Source organism: Ovis canadensis, chromosome 5, assembly GCF_042477335.2.
Source record: "Ovis canadensis isolate MfBH-ARS-UI-01 breed Bighorn chromosome 5, ARS-UI_OviCan_v2, whole genome shotgun sequence".
Taxonomy (NCBI): domain Eukaryota; kingdom Metazoa; phylum Chordata; class Mammalia; order Artiodactyla; family Bovidae; genus Ovis; species Ovis canadensis.
This window is the reverse complement of record NC_091249.1, coordinates 55540522-55562350: the sequence shown is the minus strand read 5'-3', so window position 1 is coordinate 55562350 and position 21829 is coordinate 55540522. Positions and strand designations below refer to the sequence as shown.

The 21829-nt window shown below is 42.4% G+C and overlaps 1 protein-coding gene and 1 pseudogene across 1 annotated transcript; both read left to right on the top strand.

Annotated features, from left to right (window-relative positions):
• Positions 1-1771: 1771 nt before the first annotated feature.
• Positions 1772-2516, top strand: LOC138440600 (olfactory receptor 2AJ1-like; annotated as a pseudogene).
• A 5753-nt stretch (positions 2517-8269) lies between these two features.
• Positions 8270-9217, top strand: LOC138441814 (olfactory receptor 2T29-like). Its single transcript, XM_069592874.1, has one exon. The coding sequence runs from the start codon at positions 8270-8272 to the stop codon at positions 9215-9217; it is 948 nt and encodes a 315-aa protein (XP_069448975.1).
• The last annotated feature ends 12612 nt before the right edge of the window (positions 9218-21829 follow it).

The following is a 21829-nucleotide window of genomic DNA, read 5'->3' as shown; positions in this document are numbered from 1 at the left end:
TATCAGATTATGTGACACAGAACTATAGTAATTATTCCACTACTGCCTGTGGTTACAGGATCAAAGCTCTGCAGCAATCTAAAGGTACCAATCAATTTAGTTAGTTATGTAGTTTAAGAGAAAATATGAAATACAATTTATGCATGTGTCTCTGGGGTTAAGAGGAGAATGTAACACAATGCACAGATATCACTACTGAATATGGACCCTATAGCTTAGCCAGGGGGCTTCCCAGGTGGCACTAATGGTAAAGAACCTGCCTGCCAAGGTAGGAGATATAAGAGACTTGGGTTCAATCCCTAGGCCAGGAAGATGCCCTAGAGGAGGGCATGGCAACCCACTCCAGTATTCTTGCCTGGAGAATCCCATAGACAGAGGAGCCTGGAAAGCTACAGTCCATAAGGTCACGAAGTCAGACATGACTGAAGTGACTTAACACGCATACACAGACCTTCTCCAGGACCAGGCTTCTCAAGCACAGCCTATATTTCCAACATCAGAATCACATGGGCTCCACTTACAGATGAAGGTTTCAGGAGCTCATCCTAGACCTAAGCATCCAGTTCTCTGGGAGTACATTTTATTAATAGTAAGCAGTCCATGTGGTCCTGGTACATAGTGATGTCTAAGAGCCACAAGTAAAAGCTCAAAGTGGTCCAAGAAACCAAGTAGAAAGAAAGAGACAGGGCAGCACCTCCTCCCTCTGGCTGAGGGACTCAAGGCAGAGGCCATTGTGTTCACAGAGATTCAATAAACTACTTTATCTGCATTTCACTCAGATATTTGGGTATTTCTTTTTCTGATGGATTAGGTTGGCTATCAATGCAAAGGGTAACTGGGGGAAGCTGTAAACCCTTGAGGCAATTTCCTTGTTTCTCTCTATATAAATGAAATAACATTCCATCCAAGTTGACTCTAAAATACAGTAAGAATGGGCATCAACTTTAAAAGTTGTGTCCTTTCTTATCCTTCCGAGAGATATCAAATTTAATCTTTGCTGCTTGTTTAATCTCTGAATACATTTGGTGCAGGAAGACTTAGAAAACCCATTCTACTAAGGGCAAATTTTTCTGAAGACCTAGTATATTTCAGCATTCATTGGCCCCTATCCTGAAGGAAATTCAACATCAAGTCAAATATGTGATATTAGAGTTTCCCAAAATACAATTGTTAACTTCAGGAGATGTGTTTAGTTCATGTTATACCTAAATTATAGATTTATTTCATTAAGGTATCCTTGTGTGATACCAAGATTGCATTGACTGAAACTAGGAATATGAAAAGATGCAGAAATATTAGAATTGTTCATATTATCAGAAGAAGATAATTAAAAGTGAAAACGCTTGCCTACAGGAAGGGTTAGGACACTGGTGGGGAAAAAAAATCTAGTGTCACTTTTATGCTCTAGTTATTAATTTTTCTCCTATGGTTTTAGCATCTTTATGAAGCAGATAAAATTCTGTTTTCAATCCTTCCAAAATGTTCTATGTTATGCCATCACTTACTAAATTTATGTTTCTGGTTTAATTCCTTTCTCATTTACACATGTGTTTAAAAGTCTCCATTTTCTTTTAGGTGAAGCTGGTAAGGAGACAACACGGAGACAGGAAACAAGACATTGAGCACAGATTTCATTCTCTTGGGCCTTTTCCCAGGAATGAGACATACTGATCTCCTTGTCTCTGTTGTCCTCCTCATCTACATCGTTGCTATCATAGGAAATATCAGCTTGATTCTTCTCATCTGGACAGATCCCCACTTTCATACCTGCATGTATTTTCTGCTTAGCCAATTCTCTCTCATCGACCTGATTTTCATCTCTTGCCTAGTCCCCAAAATGTTGGTCAACTTTTTCTTAGGGAAGAGAAGCATTTCCCTGATTGGCTGTGGGGCCCAGATCTTCTTTACCTCGACTCTTGGGATAGCACTGTCCCTTCCTGACACTCATTGCTTATGACCGCTATGTGACTATCTGTCATCCTCTCAAATACTCAATCATTATCAGCCACTGGGTCTTCCAGCTGATGGCTGTGGGGTCCTGGGTGGGAGGGGCTCTGGCATCCTTGGTCCACATGGCTTATGCCATGCACTTTCCCCTCTGTGGCTCCTGAGAGCTCTACCACTTTTTTTGTGAAGTCAAAGCCCTCATGAAGCTGTCTTGTGAGGACATATCTGCCTATGAGAAAGGACTAGTAGTGACCAGCATTGTTGGGGTTCTTCTCCCCACAAGCCTCATTCTGACTTCCTATACTCTCATCTTCCTCCAGGTCCTGCAAATGAACTCCCCCGAAGGCAGGAACGAGGCCCTGGCTACTACTCCTCCCATCTTACTCTGCTCACATTTTATTATGCCCCAGCCATGCAAATATACACGAGGCCTGGATCTTCTCACACCTCTGTTCTGAACCAGGCTCTCTTTGTTTGACACCATCCTCACCCCCATGCTGAACCCCCTCATCTATAGCCTAAGGAACAGGGAAGTTGTGGGCTCAATAAGGAAGATGCTCAGGATGTAACCTATTTCAAAGCAGGCTCCTATGTCCCATTGAGTAGACAGTTCAGAGTTAAGATCTCCCTGGAGGCAGTAGGATCTGATAAAACCCAATGAAACTCTCCCTGTCTTCATTTTCTCTCTACAAATGTAGACTTTATACCCTCTCTCCTGATAAAGTCAGTTTTAAGTAACTAAATCAATGAGTTCTCTGAGAGCAGAGGAGCACAAAAATACATCACTTCAAAGTAAATATATACGAGGCCTGAATAACAACCCGTTCTCTGTGTAAAAATAGCCTTTCTCCTAATCCCCTCAGCTTGCTTCATTTGTGTTGCTGGAGTGATAGGTCCCTCTTCTTTCGTTCATTTTTTAAAACTTATTTGATGACTGGAGGAAAATTGTTTTGCCATGTTGGGTTGGTTTCTACCGCACAACAACACAATTCAGCCCTCAGTTCAGTTCAGTTGCTCAGTCGTGTCTGACTCTTTGCGACCCCATGGACTGCAGCATACCAGGCCTCCCTGTCCATCACCAACTCCCAAAGTTTACTCAAACTCATGCCCATTGAGTTGGTGATGCCATCCAACCATTTCATCCTCTGTTGTCCCCTTCTCCTCCTGCCTTCAATCTCCCAGCATCCAGGTCTTTTCTAGTGAGTCAGTTCTTCAAATCAGGTGGCCAAAATATTGGAGTTTCAGCTTCAACATCAGTCCTTTCAATGGATATTCAGGACTGATCTCCTTTAGGATGGACTGGTTGGATCTCCTTGCAGTCCCAGGGATCTCAAGAGTCTTCTCCAACTCCACAGTTCAAAAGCATCAATTCTTTGGTGCTCAGCTTTCTTTATGGACTAACTCTCACATCCATACATGACTACTGGAAAAACCTTAGCTTGGACTAGATGGACCTTTCTTGGCAAAGTAATGTCTGTGCTTTTGAATATGCTATCTAGGTTGGTCATAACTTTCCATCCAAGGAGTAAGCATGTTTTAATTGCATGGTTGCAGTCACCATCCGTGGTGCTTTTGGAGCCCTCCAAAATAAAGTCTGTCACTGTTTCCACTGTTTCCCCATCTATTTGCCAAAAAGTGATGGGACCAGATGCCATGATCTTAGTTTTCTGAATGTTGAGTTTTAAGCCAACTTTTTCACTTTCCTTTTTCAAATTCATCAAGAGGTTCTTTAGTTCTTCTTCACTTTGTGCCATAAGGGTGGTGTCATCTGCATATCTGAGGTTATTGATATTTCTCCCAGCAATCTTGATTCCAGCTTGTGCTTTATCCAGCCCAGCATTTTTCATGATGTACTCTGCATATAAGCTAAATAAGCAGGGTGACAATATACAGCCTTGAAATACTCCATTCCTGATTTGGAACCAGTCTGTTGTTCCATGTCCAGTTCTAACTGTTGCTTCCTGGCCTGCATACAGATTTTCAAGAGGCAGGTCAGGTGGTCTGGTATTCCATCTTTTTAAGAATTTTCCAGTTTGCTGTGATCCACACAAAGGTTTTGGCATAGTCAATAAAGCAGAAATAAATGTTTTTATGGAACTCTCTTGCTTTTTCAGTCATCCAACAGATGTTGGCAATGTGATCTCTGGTTCCTTTGCCTTTTCTAAATCCAGCTTGAATATTGGAATTTCACAGTTCATGTACTGCTGAAGCCTGGCTTGAAGAATTTTGAGTATTACTATACTAGCATGTGAGATGAGTGCAATTGTGTGGTAGTTTGAGCATTCTTTGGCATTGCCTTTCTTTGGGATTGGATTGAAAATGGACTCTTCCAGTCCTATGGCCACTGCTGAGTTTGCCAAACTTACTGGCATACTGAGTGCAGCACTTTCACAGCATCACCATTTAAGATTTGAAATAGCTCAGCTGAAATTCCATCACCTCCACTAGCTTTGTTCATCGTGATGCTTCTAAGTCAGTGGAAATTTCCCAGGTCATGCAGGTATTAAAAAGTGGTGAATCAGAGTTTAAATCTCATTTTGCTTTGACTTCGCATTCCAGGATGTCTGGCTCTAGGTGAGTGATCATACCATCGTGATTATCTGGGTTGTGAAGATCTTCTTTGTATAGCTCTTCTGTGGATTCAAATGAGTCATCTCTTCACACCAGGTGGCCGAAGTACTGGAATTTCAGCTTCAACATCAGTCCTTCCAATGAACACCCAGGACTGATCTTTAGGATGGACTGGTTGGATCTCCTTGCAGTCCAAGGGACTCTCAAGAGTCTTCTTCAACACCACAGTTCAAAAGTATCAATTCTTCAGTGCTCAGCTTTCTGTATAGTCCAACTCTCACATCCATACATGACTACTGGAAAAACCATAGCCTTGACTAGATGGACCTTTGTTGACAAAGTAATGTCTCTATTTTTTAATATGCTGTCTAGGCTGGTCAAAACTTTCCTTCCAAGGAGTAAGCATCTTTTAGTTTCATGGCTGCAGTCACCATCTGCAGCGATTTGGGAGCCCACAAAAATAAAGTCTGACACAGTTTCCACTGTTTCCCCATCTATTTGCCATGAAGTGATGGGACTGGATGACATAATCTTAATTTTCTGAATCCAGGTTAAATCAATATTAGATATTTTGTAATGTGATTGACTCTGAAAAATTCATCTTAAGGCTATTATGACCAATTAGGATATACTGTTCACACTCATTATTACATTTAGCCATGAGGGCAATTCGATGAGAAAGTCTATTGTTATCACCAATTTGTAGATGAGGAAACAGAAGTGAGGAAGTCAGTGGAAATTTCCCAGCTCATGCAGGTATTAAAAAGTGGTGAATCAGAGTTTAAATCTCATTTTGCTTTTTAACCATCATCCTGCTGAGCAGATGGCTGAGAGTGACTTTTTTCCCTGAATGAATTTGGCTTTGCCCCCTGATAGCTGAGCTAATTACCTACCAGGGCTGGACTGAGCTGACACATTCCCCAGAGTGTTCACGGTATCTCTCTTGTCCACAGTGCTGTATTTAATCTCTGCTTCATGGCCTACCAGAGATATTCTGGATCAGCTATGAGCTTGCAGTACCAACTTAACCAAGTTCATCAGTTATAAGACTTTATTCCACTCATGAAGAGCCTAATGTTTGACTTGATGAGCTGCACAATACAAAGGAAGGTATAGAAGAATTAAGAATCTCCAGGAGGTGACAAGGATGACAACACGTATGATAACAAGGTAGCCCACAGTGGAGAAACAAGTAATTGTCTTAAGCTCTTGTGGGGAGACACAAGAATTAGAAATAATTTGTGACCCTCTGTGTGGGTTAACATCTTCAAAGTGCTTCAGAATAAACTCTCAGCTGTATGATAAAACCCTCCTGGAGAGTTGAGCAGCTGCATGAGAATTCAGTGAATTGCCAGACCCTGAGGCAGATTATTGGAGAAGGCAGTGGCAACCCACTCCAGTGTTCTTGCCTGGAAAATCCCATGGAGGGAGGAGCCTGGTAGGCTGCAGTCCATGGGGTAGCTACAAGTCGGACACAACTGAGCGACTTCTCTTTCACTTTTCACTTTCATGTATTGGAGAAGGAAATGGCAACCCACTCCAGTATTCTTGCCTGGAGAATCCCAGGGAGGGGGGAGCCTGGTGGGCTGCCCTCTATGGGGTCACTAGAGTCGGACACGACTGAAGTGACTTAGCAGCAGCAGCAGCAGCAGAGGCAGATTATATGTGATAAGTTCATGGGTCATCTGTATTTACATATACACAGTTTATAATGCTATTAAACTGATCAACTACTAGTTAGTAACTGGTGAGTTTAAGAAAAATAGTTAAACTCTTTGTGTTATAAACATTGGTGCAATCCTTTGTTCTCAGAAATGTGGTTTAGAGTCTCTTTTTTGCCCACCTGAAAATAAACATTGTTAATTGTCTATATTCCAATATAAAATAAAAGGTTTTTCTTTTAAGTTATCTTTGTTGTTTTCTAGGCTTTGGAAAGAAGTTCTAACTAAGTCAAATTTCAAAAAGAGCATCTTATTATTCAGGCTTCCTTGGTGGCTCAGTGGTAAAGAATCCGCCTGCTGATTCAGGAGCTGTGGATTTGAACCCTGGGTCAGAAAGATCCTCCAGAGAAGGAAATGGCAACCCACTCCAGTATTCTTGCCTGGGAAATTCCAGGGACAGAGGAGCCTGGTGAGCTACAATCCACAGAGTCCCAAAGAAGCAAACACATCTTAACATCTTTGTTGTTTTCTACTTTGGAAAGAAGTTCTAACCAAAACCTAGTTTCAAAAAAAGAATATTATTCAACATAGTCATAAATATTTAAAATACTGGCTTCAGATTTACACATTCACCAATGTATGCCCAAATTCATGCTTGAATTTGTAAATTCAACATACAGTCATAAAGGCCAGGGCAGGGCTGTATAGAACCCTCTCCCTAGTCACTCGTTTGTGAGATGAACCCAGTTCATTTGCTTACTTTAACACAAGGATATCATGTTGGAAAATCACTTTTTCAATTTTTTAAACTCAGAGATATGTGTGAGATAGCCATATCCAGAGCTGGAAAATTCATGTTGTTCATTTTGATTTTGCACAGGCCACCTCCCCTTAGTCGAAAGTCCAGCTCCACTCCACTTCTTGCTGAGCAACTCTAGGACCTTAGTTGTGCATAGAAGCTGGAAGAGCTGAAGAATGAGGCCAACTTGGATTTGGAAAATCATGGAAAATGCCAGCAGATAAAGTTTCTTGGGAGTAGAACAGAAATGTCAGCATGTGATTAAGCCATTTATATAATGATACTCTGCTAGGAATTCTGGTCTTTATCCCTGTTTTTTCAACTCTCTCTCTATGTATAGAAGCTTTTCATCCTTTTCTGTGTCCCATAAATTCTGATTGAGTGCCTGGTACCTGCCAGGTTCTATATTGGCACTGAGGAAACAATACTTAGTCAATTCTTTGCCCTCAGAGAACCTTCATTTTCACGGGGGGAACAAACAATAGATAAATAAACATGCAAATAATAGTAAGATTTCAGATGGTAAAGGAATATAAAATAAGGGCTAAGGAATAAAGCAAGCCAGTGATACGCTTCCAGTAGAATGATCAGGCAGACATAGCGTGCGAATAATGTTCGTGAGAAGATGGACTGAAAAAGGATACTTCTTCCATCACCAGTTGCTACTTGTTATTCTGTGTTGCCATCATGTCTTTCCACTTCCCAGATTTCTCCCTTATCCTTACTTATCCCACCTTCTCTTCTTGACATCTTTCTATAGAACTAGGCAGTAAAATTTCTCACCCATAACCAGGCCACCTGCTTGTGATCTCTGAGTTCCCTAAGGATAAATCTAGACTTAGTTGGAGAATCTATAAGCAATAAATATGCTGACATTCCAGATCCCAGTGGTGGCTGCGCATTAAAATCCACTTTGGAAGTCTGGGCGTATATCACACCACCAAGATGTATGGAATTTTCATACTGAATGAAGATCACACTTCTAATCCTTAACAAAATTATAGCCACAATGTGCTAAACAATGCTAAACAATATGACCAAAATATATTTTCTTCATTTGCATTGACTATCCTGTCAGATGGATTGCTAAATAATGTTTTTAAATATCAGTGGATGCCAAATCATTAATCTTGCCCACATTTAAATATACTACTACATATTTGAATTCACTTCATAAATATTTGATTTTCAGGAAAAGAGAAAAGTCAGTGGTATATTTACAAAGGAAGGGCAGTCTTACATTCTGTGCTTTTCTCCCTCGATCCTCTAGATCAAACCAGTCAACTAAGACATGAAGCAAGGAAATGAATCCTCCATTACTGATTTCATTCTCCTGGGCCTCTTCTCAGACTCCAGGCATCCTGGCCTTCTCATCATCATAATTCTGTTCATTCTTGGGGTTGCCATCACTGGAAACTCAGTCTTGGCCCTACTGATCTGGGGTGATGCCCACCTTCACACTCCTATGTATTTCCTACTCAGCCAGCTCTCTCTCATGGACCTCACCCTAATCTCCACCACTGTCCCGAAGATGGTCAATGATTTCTTCTCTGGACAGAGTTTCATCTCTCACATTGGCTGTGGAGCCCAACTCTTTCTTTACTTGATGCTAGGAGTGGCTGAGTGTGTTCTCCTGACACTCATGGCCTTTGACCGCTATCTGGCCATCTGTTACCCCCTCAGATACCCAGTCATCATGACCCCCAGAGTCTGTTTGCAAATGGCCATTGGCTCATGGGTTGGGGGTATGCTTATTTCCCTTATGCACACAGTTTATGCCATGAATTTCTCTACTTGTGACTCCAGGGAGGTTCACCATTTCTTCTGTGAGGTTATGGCCCTTCTGAAGCTCTCTTGTGAGGATACCTCAACCTATGAGAAGGTGGTGTTGGCATCTGGCATTGTTTTCCTCCTCATACCTTTTGGACTCATCTTGACCTCCTACATCCTCATCTTTCTCACTGTCCTCCATATGAACGCCCCTGAGGGAAGAAACAAAGCTCTGGCCACCTGCTCTTCCCACCTCAGTGTGGTGAGCCTCTACTTTGGTCCAGCTATGGTCATCTACATGACCCCAGGCTCCTCTCTCCCCGCAGATGTGGACCAGTGTCTCTTTGTGTTTGATGTTATCATCACCCCCATGCTCAACCCCCTTATCTATAGCCTGAGGAACAAAGAGGTATTGGAGGCTCTGAGGAACATTCTATGCAGAAAGCTGATGTTTGTAGTGAAAAGATGATGCCACTTAAAAAAAAAAAAGAACTCATATTCTCTATTGTTCCCCATTTAATGCTGGTGCTATTAGGAAAAATTTAACTTTGGATTTCAGTTTCAACAATATTAAAGAAATGACACTTTTTCTTTCAGATTTCAAGTAATGTGAACCATACTACAAAGGCAACAGGGGAATTCCTATTTAACAATGTTACGCTACTTGACTGATCATAACATAAATATCCAATTTTCCCAGAGCTCACAAATCAAATTCATAAGGAAACTGATGTAGGCATATATATTCAACAAGCTTTACAAGATTCAAGATAACCTGATAAATAACATGGTCCTAATGTACCTTTTCTAGCTGCTTTGGTGGCTCAGATGGAAAAGAATCTGTCTGCAATGCAGGAGACTCAGGTTTAACCCCTGGGTTGGGAAGATCCCCTGGAGAAAGCAATGACTACCCTCTCAAAGTATCCTTGCTTGAAAAACACCATGGACAGAGGAGCCTGGCAGGCTACAGTTCATGGGGTTGCAAAAAGTTAGACATGACTGAGAAACTAACCATGCACGCACAAAGTAGCTTTTCAATCACATGTCCTACACTTACCATCAATACACTCTAATTTGCACCATATTGGTATATTCAGGTTTGCACTTTTCAGATGATTTCATGAGTTCTCAATTTTATCATTCAGTTCAGTCCCTCAGTCATATCCAATTCTTTGTGACTCCATGGACTGCAGCATGCCAGGCTTCCCTGTCCATCACCAACTCTTGAAGCTTGCTCAAACTCATGTCCATCGAGTCAGTGAAGCCATCCAACCATCTCATCCTCTGTCATCCCCTTCTCCTCCTGCCTGCAATCTTTCACAGAATCAGGGTCTTTTCTAAGTCAGCTCTTCACATCAGGTGACCAAAGTACTGGAACTTCAGCTTCAGCATCAGTCCTTCCAACGAATACACAGGACTGATTTCATTTAAGATTGACTGGTTTGATTTTGCAGTGCAAGAGACTCTCGAGAGTCTTCTCCAACACCACAGTTCAAAAACATCAATTCTTGGGCACTCAGCTTTCTTTATGGTCCAACTCTAAGATCCATACATGACTACTGGGAAAACCATAGCTTTGATTGTGTGGACCTTTGTCAGTAATGTCTCTGCTTTTTAATATGCTGTCTAGGTTTTTCATAGCCTTTCTTCCAAGGAGCAAAATCTTTTAATTTCACCACTGCAGTCACCATCTGCAGTGATTTTGGAGCCCCCCAAATAAAGCCCGTCACGGTTTCCATCGTCTCCCCATCTATTTGCCATGAAGTGATGGGACCAGATGCCATGATCTTTGTTTTTTCAATGTTGAGTTTTAAGCCAGTTTTTTCACTATCCTTTTTCACTTTCATCAAGAGGTTCTTCAGTTCATCTTTGCTTTCTGCCATAAGGGTGGTGTCATGTGCATATATGAAGTTGTTGATATTTCTCCCTGCAGTCTTGATTCCAGCTTGTGTTTCATCCAGTCCAGGATTTCACATGATGTACTCTGTATCATGTAAGGCTCACCACACTGAGGTGGGAAGAGCAGGTGGCCAGAGGTTTGTTTCTGCCCTCAGGGGAATTCATATGGAGGACAATAAAATAAGTTAAATAGGCAAGGTGACATGATACAGCCTTGACACACTCCTTTCCCAATTTGGAATGAGCCCATTGTTCCATGTCCAATTCTAACTGTTGCTTATTGGCCTTCATAGACATTTCTCAGGAGGCCGGTAAGTTGGTCTGGTATTCCCATCTGTAGAATTTTCCACTGTTTGTTGTGAGCCACGCAGTCAAAGGCTTTAGTATAGTCAATGAAGCAGAAGTAGATATAGCAAGATCACTCTGATGGACTATGTGAATGTCCACAGCTCTGTGATTTACAAGGGATCTGAAGGCAGTGATACCGTCTCTTGTGCAAGGGAAACTTCTAATTATGCCTAATATATGCATTTAACACTGTTGTCTGTGCAATTTTCTAAAATATATACTCAGTAATTCTTTTAATCTGCACATCATTCCTGTGTTGTGGATATGTTTTAGTCCAGTTTTAAAAAGGAAAGAAGAGAGACATCAAAGGACGATTCCTCTAGACCAAGGATATTAGGTAGATGCAGTCATTTGGCACGTGCTTCAAACCCTGGTACTGATCTTTTAGAGATTATATTTTTAAATTGTTCCACAATATTGTTTCTGCTTATAGAGTTTATAAATCTAACCAAGTGTTTGCTAAACGGAAGCTATTCCACTATTTAAAACAAAGCACTTCTTGGAAGCTGTTTCTTAACAATCTCCCCCATCATGACCTTGCGTCTCTCCTTGTGCAGCATCAACTAGTACTAGGTTGTTTGATGGACAACTTTACACAGGTTTAAACTTTACACAGACTAGGGTGACTTCTGGGAAACTGCAAAAAATCGTATTTTTCAGATTCTTAATAATAGGTTTAAACTTTACACAGACTAGGGTGACTTCTGGGAAACTGGCAAAAATCATATTTTTCAGATTCTGGAGCACCAAATACTGGTGCTATGGTCAGTCATTCTGTTCTAGTTGAGCTGACTTAAGAGATGCTTGAATTGGGAGGATTCATTGGCAAATGGGAAAATTCCATATATGAGAAGGAAAAGGTGAACACAGACCATATTCAATTATGAAAATGCTTTTCTTAACTCAGATTATCAAGGCCCCTACTATTCATCTTCAAAAGAATTTCTTTATTTTCCATGAGGCCTTATAAGACTGAGTGAAAATAATGACTTTTCAAAATGTGAAATCATAATGCTTCTGTTGAAGCTGTGTCTGCAAAGGACCTCAAGGTGATGATTCAATTAGTTCTTAAAAAAATACATATAATACGTGTGAAATAGAGAGCTAGTAGGAAGTTGCTGTATAACACAGGAGCCCAGTCTGGCATTCTGTGATCACCTAGAATGTGAGATTGGAGGAGTGGAAGTAGGGGATATCTGTGTGTGTATATATATACACACACACACACACACACATATATATATATATACATATATATATATATATACACACATATATATATATACACACACACATATATATAATTACTTTGTCAACAAAGATCCATCTAGTCAAGGCTATGGTTTTTCCAGTAGTCATGTATGGATGTGAGACTTGGACTATACAGAAAGCTGAGTGCCGAAGAATTGATGTTTTTGAACTGTGGTGTTGGAGAAGACTCTTGAGAGTCCCTTGGACTGCAAGGAGATCCAACCAGTCCATCCTAAAGGAGATCAGTCCCTGGTGTTCATTGGAAGGACTGATGCTGAAGCTGAAACTCCAATACTTTGGCCACCTGATTTAAAGATCTGACTCATTTGAAAAGACCCTGATGCTGGGAAAGATTGAGGGCAGCAGGAGAAGGGGATGACAGAGGATGAGATCATTGGATGGCCTCACTGACTCAAGGGACATGGGTTTGGGTAGACTCTGGCAGTTGGTGATGGACAGGGAGGTCTGGCGTGCTACAGTTCATGGGGTTGCAAAGAGTTGGACATGACTGAGCAACTGAACTGGAACTGGATATATATATGTACATGTATACATATATATAAGAAGAAAGAAAGAAAAGGTGGAGATCTCAAATTAACAAAACATAATGAAAGAGAAAAAATAATAACCAATATCTCCCAAAATACAAAAAAGAAATCTATAAGAGAATGCTATGAACATTTGCCAACAAATTGCACAACCTAGAACAAATGGACATGTTTCTAGAAAGTTTCTAGACATATACAGCTGACCAAAACTGAATCAAGAAAAAACTAGATAATTGGAACAAATCCATCACTAGACATACAATAAAATTTGCAGTTAAAAAAAAAAAAAAAACCAACTCCCTGCAGACAGAAGTCCAGGACTGAATGGCTTCACTGGGGAACTCTATCAAACATACAAAGAAAAACTTATACCAATATTTTTCAAACTCTTCCAAAATATTGAATGAAAAGGAAAATTCCCAAAGTCATTCTGAGAGACCACAATCACTATGATTTCAAACCAGACAAACATACTCCCAAAAAATATATACATAGGCCAATATCTTTCATTAATATAGATGCAAGGATTCTGAACAAAACATTAGCAAACTGAGTCCAACAGCACATAAAAAGAACCATACACCATGATCAAGTTGGATTCATCCCAGGGTCACAAGGATGATTCAGCACATGCAAATCAATCAGTGTGATATGCCACACGAAACACCACAGAAACACATGATCGCATGAAACACACGATACACCACAGAAGCCACACGGTCATCTAAATAGATGCAGAAAGATCGTTAGATAAAATTCAACATCTATTCATGATAAAAAAAATCTCACCAAAGTGGGAATAGAGGGAACATAGCACAGTAAAAATCTCTACATGACAAACTCACAGCCAGCATAATACTCATCAATGAAAAGCTGAAACCATTCCTGCTAAAATTTGCAATAAGACAAGATGCTCACTCTCACCACTTCAATTCAACATAGTGTTGGAAGTCCTAGTGATAGCAATCACACAAGAAAATAAAATAAAATATATCCATATTGGAAGAAAAGAGGCAGAATTGTCATTATATGCAGATTACAAGACACTCCATATAGAATACCCTATAGACTACATATGAACACTATTAAAAAGGATACGCAAACTCAACAAGGTAGCAGGATACAAGATTAACATACAGAACTCCGTTGCATATCTTCACACTCATAATGAAATATCACAAAGAGAAAGTAAAAAGGAAAAACAACTTTTAAAATCACATCAAAAAATTAAATGAAATACTTAGGAATAAACCTGACCAAGGAGGTGAAATACTCTATGTGAGAACTATTAAACACTGATTAAGGGAATATTCCATGCTTTCAGATTGAAAGAATTCATATTGTTAAAATGTCCATAATACTCAAAGCATTCTACAATTTAATGCGATCTAGAAGGCACAGTGATAAAGAATCTGCTAGCCAATGCAGAAGATGCAAGAGATATGGGTTTGATCCCTGTGTCAGGAAGATCCCATAGTGTAGGAAATGGCAACCCAATCCAGTATACTTGCCTGGAACATTCCATGGATAGAGGAGCCTGGTGGACAACAATTATGAGACCACAGAGCCAGATTCGGAATGACTGAGCACACATGCAATGCACTATCAAATTATCCATGACATTTTCACAGAACTAGAGCAAATAATCCTAAAATTTATATAAAACCACAAAAGATCCAAAACTGTCAGAGCCACTCTGAGGGAAAAGAATAAAGCTGGAGGCATAACTTTTCCACACTTCAGACAATACTACAAATAGATAGCAATCAAAAAAGCATGATATTGACCAAACAGACACATAGATTAGTGGAACAGAATAGGAGGCCCAGGAGCAAACACTCACACCTACAGTTATTCATTTTTTGACCAAGGATGCAAGAGTATACAATGAAGAAAAGGCAGTGTATTAAGCAATGAGGGTTGGGAAAGCTGGACAGCACAGGTAAATCAACAAAGTTTGAAAGTTCCTTCACACCATACACAAAAATAAACTCAAAATGATGTAAAGACTTGAAAGTAAGGTGTGCCACCATAAAACTCCTAGAAGAGAACACAGGCAAAACATTCTCTAACAAATTGTAGCAATAATTTCTTAAGTCAATCTCCCAAGGCAAAAGAAACAGAAGCAAAAATAAGGTGGTTCAGATGGTAAAGTGTCTGCCTACAGTGTGGGAGAGCTGGGTTCTATCCCTGGGTCAGGAAGATCCTCTGGAGAAGGAAATGGCAACCCACTCCAGTATGCTTGCCTGGAAAATCCCATGGACGGAGTGTTATGCCCCGTGTCCGAGTCCCCAAAACTGAGAGAATAAGACGTCCACAGCAATGCAAAAGCAAAAAGGGGTTTATTGCTAGCTCGAGCTAGGGCCTAAGTCTCATCCAGCACAGTGGAATCTTGACAAGCGCCCCGAGCTCTAAATCACAGCTGCTTATATACAGGCGGTCTTTTGTCTCAGCAATAGTGTAGTTGGCGTGTGGTGATTGACTCAACCTTGGGTCATCGTGGTGATTGACTTAACCTTGGTGTCATGGTGGGGGGGGACCTTGGCGTCATTGGGGACCTTGGTGGGGCTTCCCAGAATTATAACTCTTGCTTACAAGAACCTGAGGCCTAGGCCTAGTGTGGCCTGTTGAGCCTGTCATGGCTCAGGTCAGGTCTCAACATTCCCCCCTGTCTCTTGATCATATAGAGGAATCTTCCTCTATCTGAGGGTCCAGGGTGATTCGTCTGAGTCCTGTCGATGGGTGAGCTTCATCTTTAAAGGGTTGGAAGGATGTGGTGTCACCTTCTATTCTCTCTGGGCCTTTTCCTGTTCTTTTGGAGTGGCACAGCGCACGTGGTTACAGTGCACCCAAGGTCCAATGCCGTCGACCTTCAGGGCAGTAGGGGTAGTAAGAACAACATAAGGGCCCTTCCATCTAGGCTCTAATGTCTTGATTTGTTGCCGTTTGAGGGGGTATTACGCGCTCGGAAGCGAAAGAAGGGAAGGAGAGTCACCCAGTCCCCATCAGTCTCTATTGCCAGTTTTGCCAAAGTTTTTTTAGAGTCTGATTCATTCTTTCTACTTGTCCTGAGCTCTGGGGATTGTATTCGCAATGTAGTTTCCATTTGGCCCCCAGAGCTAAGGCCAGTCCCTGAACAATTTGACTCACAAAAGCAGGTCCATTATCAGAGCCAATGGTTACCAGCAGCCCAAACCTAGGCACTATCTCTTTTAGGAGTTTTTCAGCTACCATTGTTGCTGTTTCCCTCTTAGTGGGATATGTTTCCATCCACCCAGAGAAAGTATCGACCAGAACTAACAGATAACGGTACCCATACTTGCCTGGCCTTACCTCTGTAAAATCTATCTCCCAGTGTTGTCCTGGCCTTTCTCCCTGGTACCTTATACCCGTGTGCTGTCTTTTTCCTGGTCTCATCATCTGGCACGCCTTACAGGCACGGACTATGTCTTATATAGTTGCCTTTTGTCGGGGAAACCGCAGACGCACTGTCTGTAAGAGTGCTAGAGTCTTTTTCTGTCCCAGATGGGTGGTCTGATGTAGGTGCGTGCAAAGGTGTCGACCCAAGTTAGCTGGAAGCAACAAGTTGTCATTTTGGTCTCAATACCATCTGTCTTTGCCCTCCGGACAGTTGGCATTTTCTTGAATCCAGCTTAGATCGAAAGAGGAATACTTGGGGGTTGGGGGCAGGGTTCCCATTTCTGGGAGTGGCAATCTCACAGTCAATATGGGGGTTTTACAGTCTCTGAGGGCTGCTTGAGAATCCCTTCAATGGCATGGGGAGTGTAGACCAGGAGCTGTTGTCCATATGTTAACTTGTCGGCATCATGGACCAGGAGAACAGTGGCTGTGATGATTCGGAGGCAGGGTGGCCACCCCGCGGCTATTGGGTCCAGTCTTTTAGAGAGGTAGGCTACAGGTCGCTTGCAAGGCTCCCACTGCTGCATCAAGACTCCCTTTCTTACTCCCAGTTTTTTTTTATCCACAAACAGTTGGAAGGGCTTAGATGGGTTAGGGAGAGCAAGGGCCGGGGCTTTCAGCAGAGCCTGCTGGTTCTTGAAATGCCTGTCTCATTGGCTCAGTCCAAGTCCAGTTTTTACTCTCTTTGCTCCCTTCATATAATGGCCGGGCCTTTTTAGCAAACCCCAAGATCCATAGCCTGCAATACCCAACAGTCCCAAGAAATTCTCTCACTTGACGAGGAGTAAGGACTGAGTATTGGGCCCCAGTGTCCACCATGAAGCTGACCGGTTTCTCCTCCACATGTATAGTTACCCAGGACTCGGGGAGGGGGACTGAGCCCTGACCCCCCCTAATTGTTATCATCTCCTGCATATAAGACGTGGGCCCCCAGGGAAGGTGCTTCTTCCCTGGTGGGCTTTTCCCCCAGTTTTCTTTTAGGGCACTCTCTTCTCCAGTGTCCTCGCTCTTGACAATATGCACATTGGTCCTTTCTTAGTCTTTTTCTTTTGTCTCTCAGCCTGACTTTACTAGTTCCCTGAGAATTAGCTCCTTGTCTCACCCCTGCAAAGAATATCTTTTTGATTCTTGCGGTTTTCCTCGGCCCTGAACTCTCTCTCTTTCCCTCTAACACTTTCTTTTCTTTCTTCTGGAGTTTCCCTATGGTTAAAAACCCTCTCTGCTGCCCTCACCAGGTCTTGTATGGATTGTTCCCCTAACCTCTCTATTTTCTGCAGTTTCCTCTTGATATCTGGGGCTGCCTGATTTACAAATGCTAGCATAATTGCCGCGCGTGACTCATTGGCCTGTGGGTCATGGGGGTGTACTGCCTAAAAGTTTCCATTAATCTCTCAAGGAAGACTGCCGAGCTCTCTTCTGGCTCCTGTCTAACCAGATTTACCTTAGCCAAATTTGTTGGTTTCCTGGCTTTTAGAGTCTGGCGGTACACTCGGAGACGCTCCCTACCTTTAGCGTGCTCGAAGTCCCATGGGGGCCACGTCAGCGGGAATCTCTCATCAATCAGATTAGGTTGCGTTGTAGGTCTCCCATCTACCCCTGGAATAGTTTTCTGTGCTTCCGACAATATTCGTTGGCGTTCCTCTGTGGTGAAAAGCACTTGTAATAGCTGCTGACAATCATAGTGGAAAAGGGCCAGTATTGGTACATTTGTTCCCCATCCAGGCGGGCTGGCCCCGCCCAAACAGGAAGTGCCTGGACCGTGGAGGTGGGGGCTTCCGGGCTGTCCTTGTCCGCCACATTGAGGGCTCCCCTAGTTCTTCCTCGAGTTCCCTGGGCGGGGCCCCCCTCCTGGGTTGGGGCCGAGGGTTTGGTATCCCTTCGTGTTCTTCCGGACGAGATCTGAGGTACCTGAGGGGGCAAAGGCAGATGCACATAGCGGGGTGGGGAGAGATCGGTTTCTAGGTCAATTAGGTTAGGATACAGTGAGGATTCCTGGAATATCGGCTTTACCTGGCCTTTGCTATCTTTGTATTTCTTTTCCTTTGGATGTTTTCATAACAAGTATCTGTGGGATAGACGAAGTGGGGGAAGGGGAAGTAAAGGGCTGGGGAATAAAAGGTCTCAGCCAGGCCGGTGGATTTTTTACCAAATCTTGTCAGACCAAAATATAGGGAGTTTGGTCTGGGTGTCCAGATGGGCCAGGAGTGAGCACTTTCTCTCTAATTGCTTGAATAATTGGCAGGCTGAAGGTTCCTTCTCGCGGCCAGCCGACATCAAAGGCAGGCCACTCGGCGGAACAAAAAATCATTAGTTTTTTTTTTTTTTTCACCAACACCGATATATTTTGTGCTCTAGACTTAAAAATCAGAAAAGTGGTCAGTCATAAGGGACAAAGGAGTAGAAGTTGCTTGCCCCATGATTACACAGAAGAACACAGGAGACAAAATGAACACACAAAGAGCAGAGACAATGCCGGCACTCACACAGACACGACAAACAGATAACAAATACACATTGGCCGAGAACACAGTACTAGGTCTTCCTGGGCCCCCCCGAAACTTCCTTTCCCTTGAGGTTATCTTACTAACAAGGTGTCCACAGAGCTAGCCGCCTTCCCAGCACAATGCTGGGCCTCAGCCTTATGCCAGCTAGGTTGACCTCTTTCAGGTTAAGGAACCCCTTCTGCCGGGAGGGTGTTATTCCCCTCAGTTAAAAGGAATCCCGGATGAGCCCCCAAATGTTATGCCAAGTGTCCGAGTCCCCAAAACTGAGAGAATAAGACGTCCGCAGCAATGCAAAAGCATAAAGGGGTTTATTGCTAGCTCGAGTTAGGGCCCAAGTCTCATCCAGCACAGTGGAATCTTGATGAGGGCCCCGAGCTCTAAATCACAGCTGCTTATATACAGGTGGTCTTTTGTCTCAGCAATAGTGTAGTTGGCGTGTGATGATTGACTCAACCTTGGGTCATCGTGGTGATTGATTTAACCTTGGCGTCATCAGGGAGGACCTTGGTGTCATCAGGGACCTTGGTGTTATCGGGGATCTTGGTGGGTCTTCCTAGAATTATGACTCATGCTTACAAGAACCTGAGGCCTAGGCCTAGTGTGGCCTGTTGAGCCTGTCATGGCTCAGGTCAGGTCCCAACAGGAGGAGCCTGGTAGGCTACAGTCCATGGGGTCGCAAAGAGTCAGACACGACTGAGTGACTTCAATTTCACTTTTCACTTTCCTGCATTGGAGAAGGAAATGGCAACCCACTCCAGTGTTCTTGCTGGGAGAATCCCAGGGACAGGGGAGCCTGGTGGGCTGCCGTCTATGGGGTCACACAGAGTCAGACACAACTGAAGCGACTTAGCAGCAGCAGCAGCATGCGGTAGTTTGAGCACTCTTTGGCATTTCCTGTCTCTGGGATTGTAATGAAAACTGACCTTTTCCAGTTCTGTGGCCACTGCTGAGTTTTCCCAATTTGCTGGCATACTAAGTGCAGCCCTTTCACAGCATCATCTTTTAGGATTTGAAATAGCTCAACTGGAATTCTATCACCTCCACTAGCTTTGTTCATAGTGATGCTTCCTAAGTCCCACTTGACTTTGCATTCCAAGATGATTGGATCTAGGTGGGTGATTACACCATCATGGTTATCTGGGTCATGAAGTTTTTTTTGGTATAGTTCTTCTGTGTATTCTTGCCACCTCTTCTTAATATCTTATGCTTCTGTTAGATCCATATCATTTCTGTTCTTTATTGTGCCCATCTTTGCATGAAATGTTCCCTTGGTATCTCTAATTTTCTTGAAGTGATCTCTAGTCTTTCCCATTCTATTGTTTTCCTCTATTTCTTTGCATTGATCACTGAGGAAGGCTTTCTTATCTCTCCCTGCTATTCTTTGGAACTTTGCATTCAAATGGGTATATCTTTCCTTTTCTCCTTTGTCTTTCACTTCCCTTCTTTTCTCAGCTATTTGTAAGGCCTCCTCAAACAACCATTTTGCCTTTCTTTTTTTCTTGGGGACGGTCTTGATCACTGCCTCCTATACAATGCTATGAACTTCTGTCCATATTCTTCAGGAATGGCCAGTCAGAGAGGCCCTCATCATAAAAACCTACAAATAATAAATGCTGGAGAGAATGGGGAGAAAAAGGAACCCTCTTGCACTGTTTGTGGGAATGCAAATTGATACAGCTACTATGAATAACAGTATGGGAATTCCTTAAAAACTAGGAATAAAACTACCATACGACCCGACAATCCTGCTACTGGGCATATAACCTGGGGAATCATAGTTGAAAAAGACACATGTACCCCAATGTTCATTGCAGCACCATTTACAATAGCTAGGACATGGAAGCAACCTAGATGTCCATTGACAGGTGAATGGATAAAGAAATTGTTGTATATGTACACAATGGAATATTACTCAGCCATAAAGATGAATGCTTGTGATTCAGTTCTAACAAGGTGGATGAATCTAAACCTGTTATATAAGTGAAGTAAGTCAGAAAGAGAAAACAATATTGTATATTAATACATATACATGGAATTTAGAAAGATGGTCCTGATGAACCTATCTGCAGGGCAGCAATGGAGATGCAGTTTAGAGAGCAGACTTGTGGACACAGCAGGAGAGGAGAGGGTGGGACAAACAAACTGAGAAGGCAGTAATGAAACATACATTACCATATGTAAAATTAGATAGCCAATGGTTATTTGCTCTATGATGCCTAGTGCTCAAATCCAGAGCTCTGCAACAACCTAAAGGGGTGGGATAGGGTGGTTGGTGGGAGGTAGGAGAGGGGTTCATGAGGTAGGGGAATATGTATACCTAAGGCTGATTCATGCTGATATATGGCAGAAACCAACACAATAATGTAAAGCGTATATTCTCCAATTAAAAATAAAATTAGAATCTCAAAGAGATGTCTGCATTCCCATGTTCACTGCAGCATTTTTCATAATAGTCAGGATACAGAAATAACCCAAATGTCCATTTGACAGGAGAACTGAAAAGAAAATGTGGCATACACATATAATGGAATATTGCTCAGTCTTTTTTAAAAAGAAGGAAATACTGCCATTTGTGACAACATGGATAAACCTAGAAGACATTATGCTGACTGCAATAAGCCAGACCAGGAAAACAAACACTGTATGATCTCAGTTCAGTTCAGTTCAGTCCAGTCGCTCAGTCGTACCTGACTCTTCACAACCCCATGAACCTCAGCACGCCAGGCCTCCCTGTCCATTACCAACTCCCAGAGTTTACCCAAACTCATGTCCATTGAGTCGGTGATGCCATCAAACCATCTCAACCTCTGTCGTCTCCTTCTCCTCCACAATCTTTCCCAGCATCAGGGTCTTTTCAAATGAGTCAGCTCTTTGCATCAGGTGGCCAAAATATTGGAGTTTCAGCTTCAACATCAGCCCTTCCAATGAACACCCAGGACTGATGTCCTTTAGGATGGACTGGTTGGATCTCCTTGCAGTCCAAGGGACTCTCAATAGTCTTCTTCAACACCACAATTCAAAAGTATCAATTCTTTGGCGCTCAGCTTTCTTTATAATTCAACTCTCACATCCATACATGACCACTGGAAAAACAATAGCCTTGACTAGACG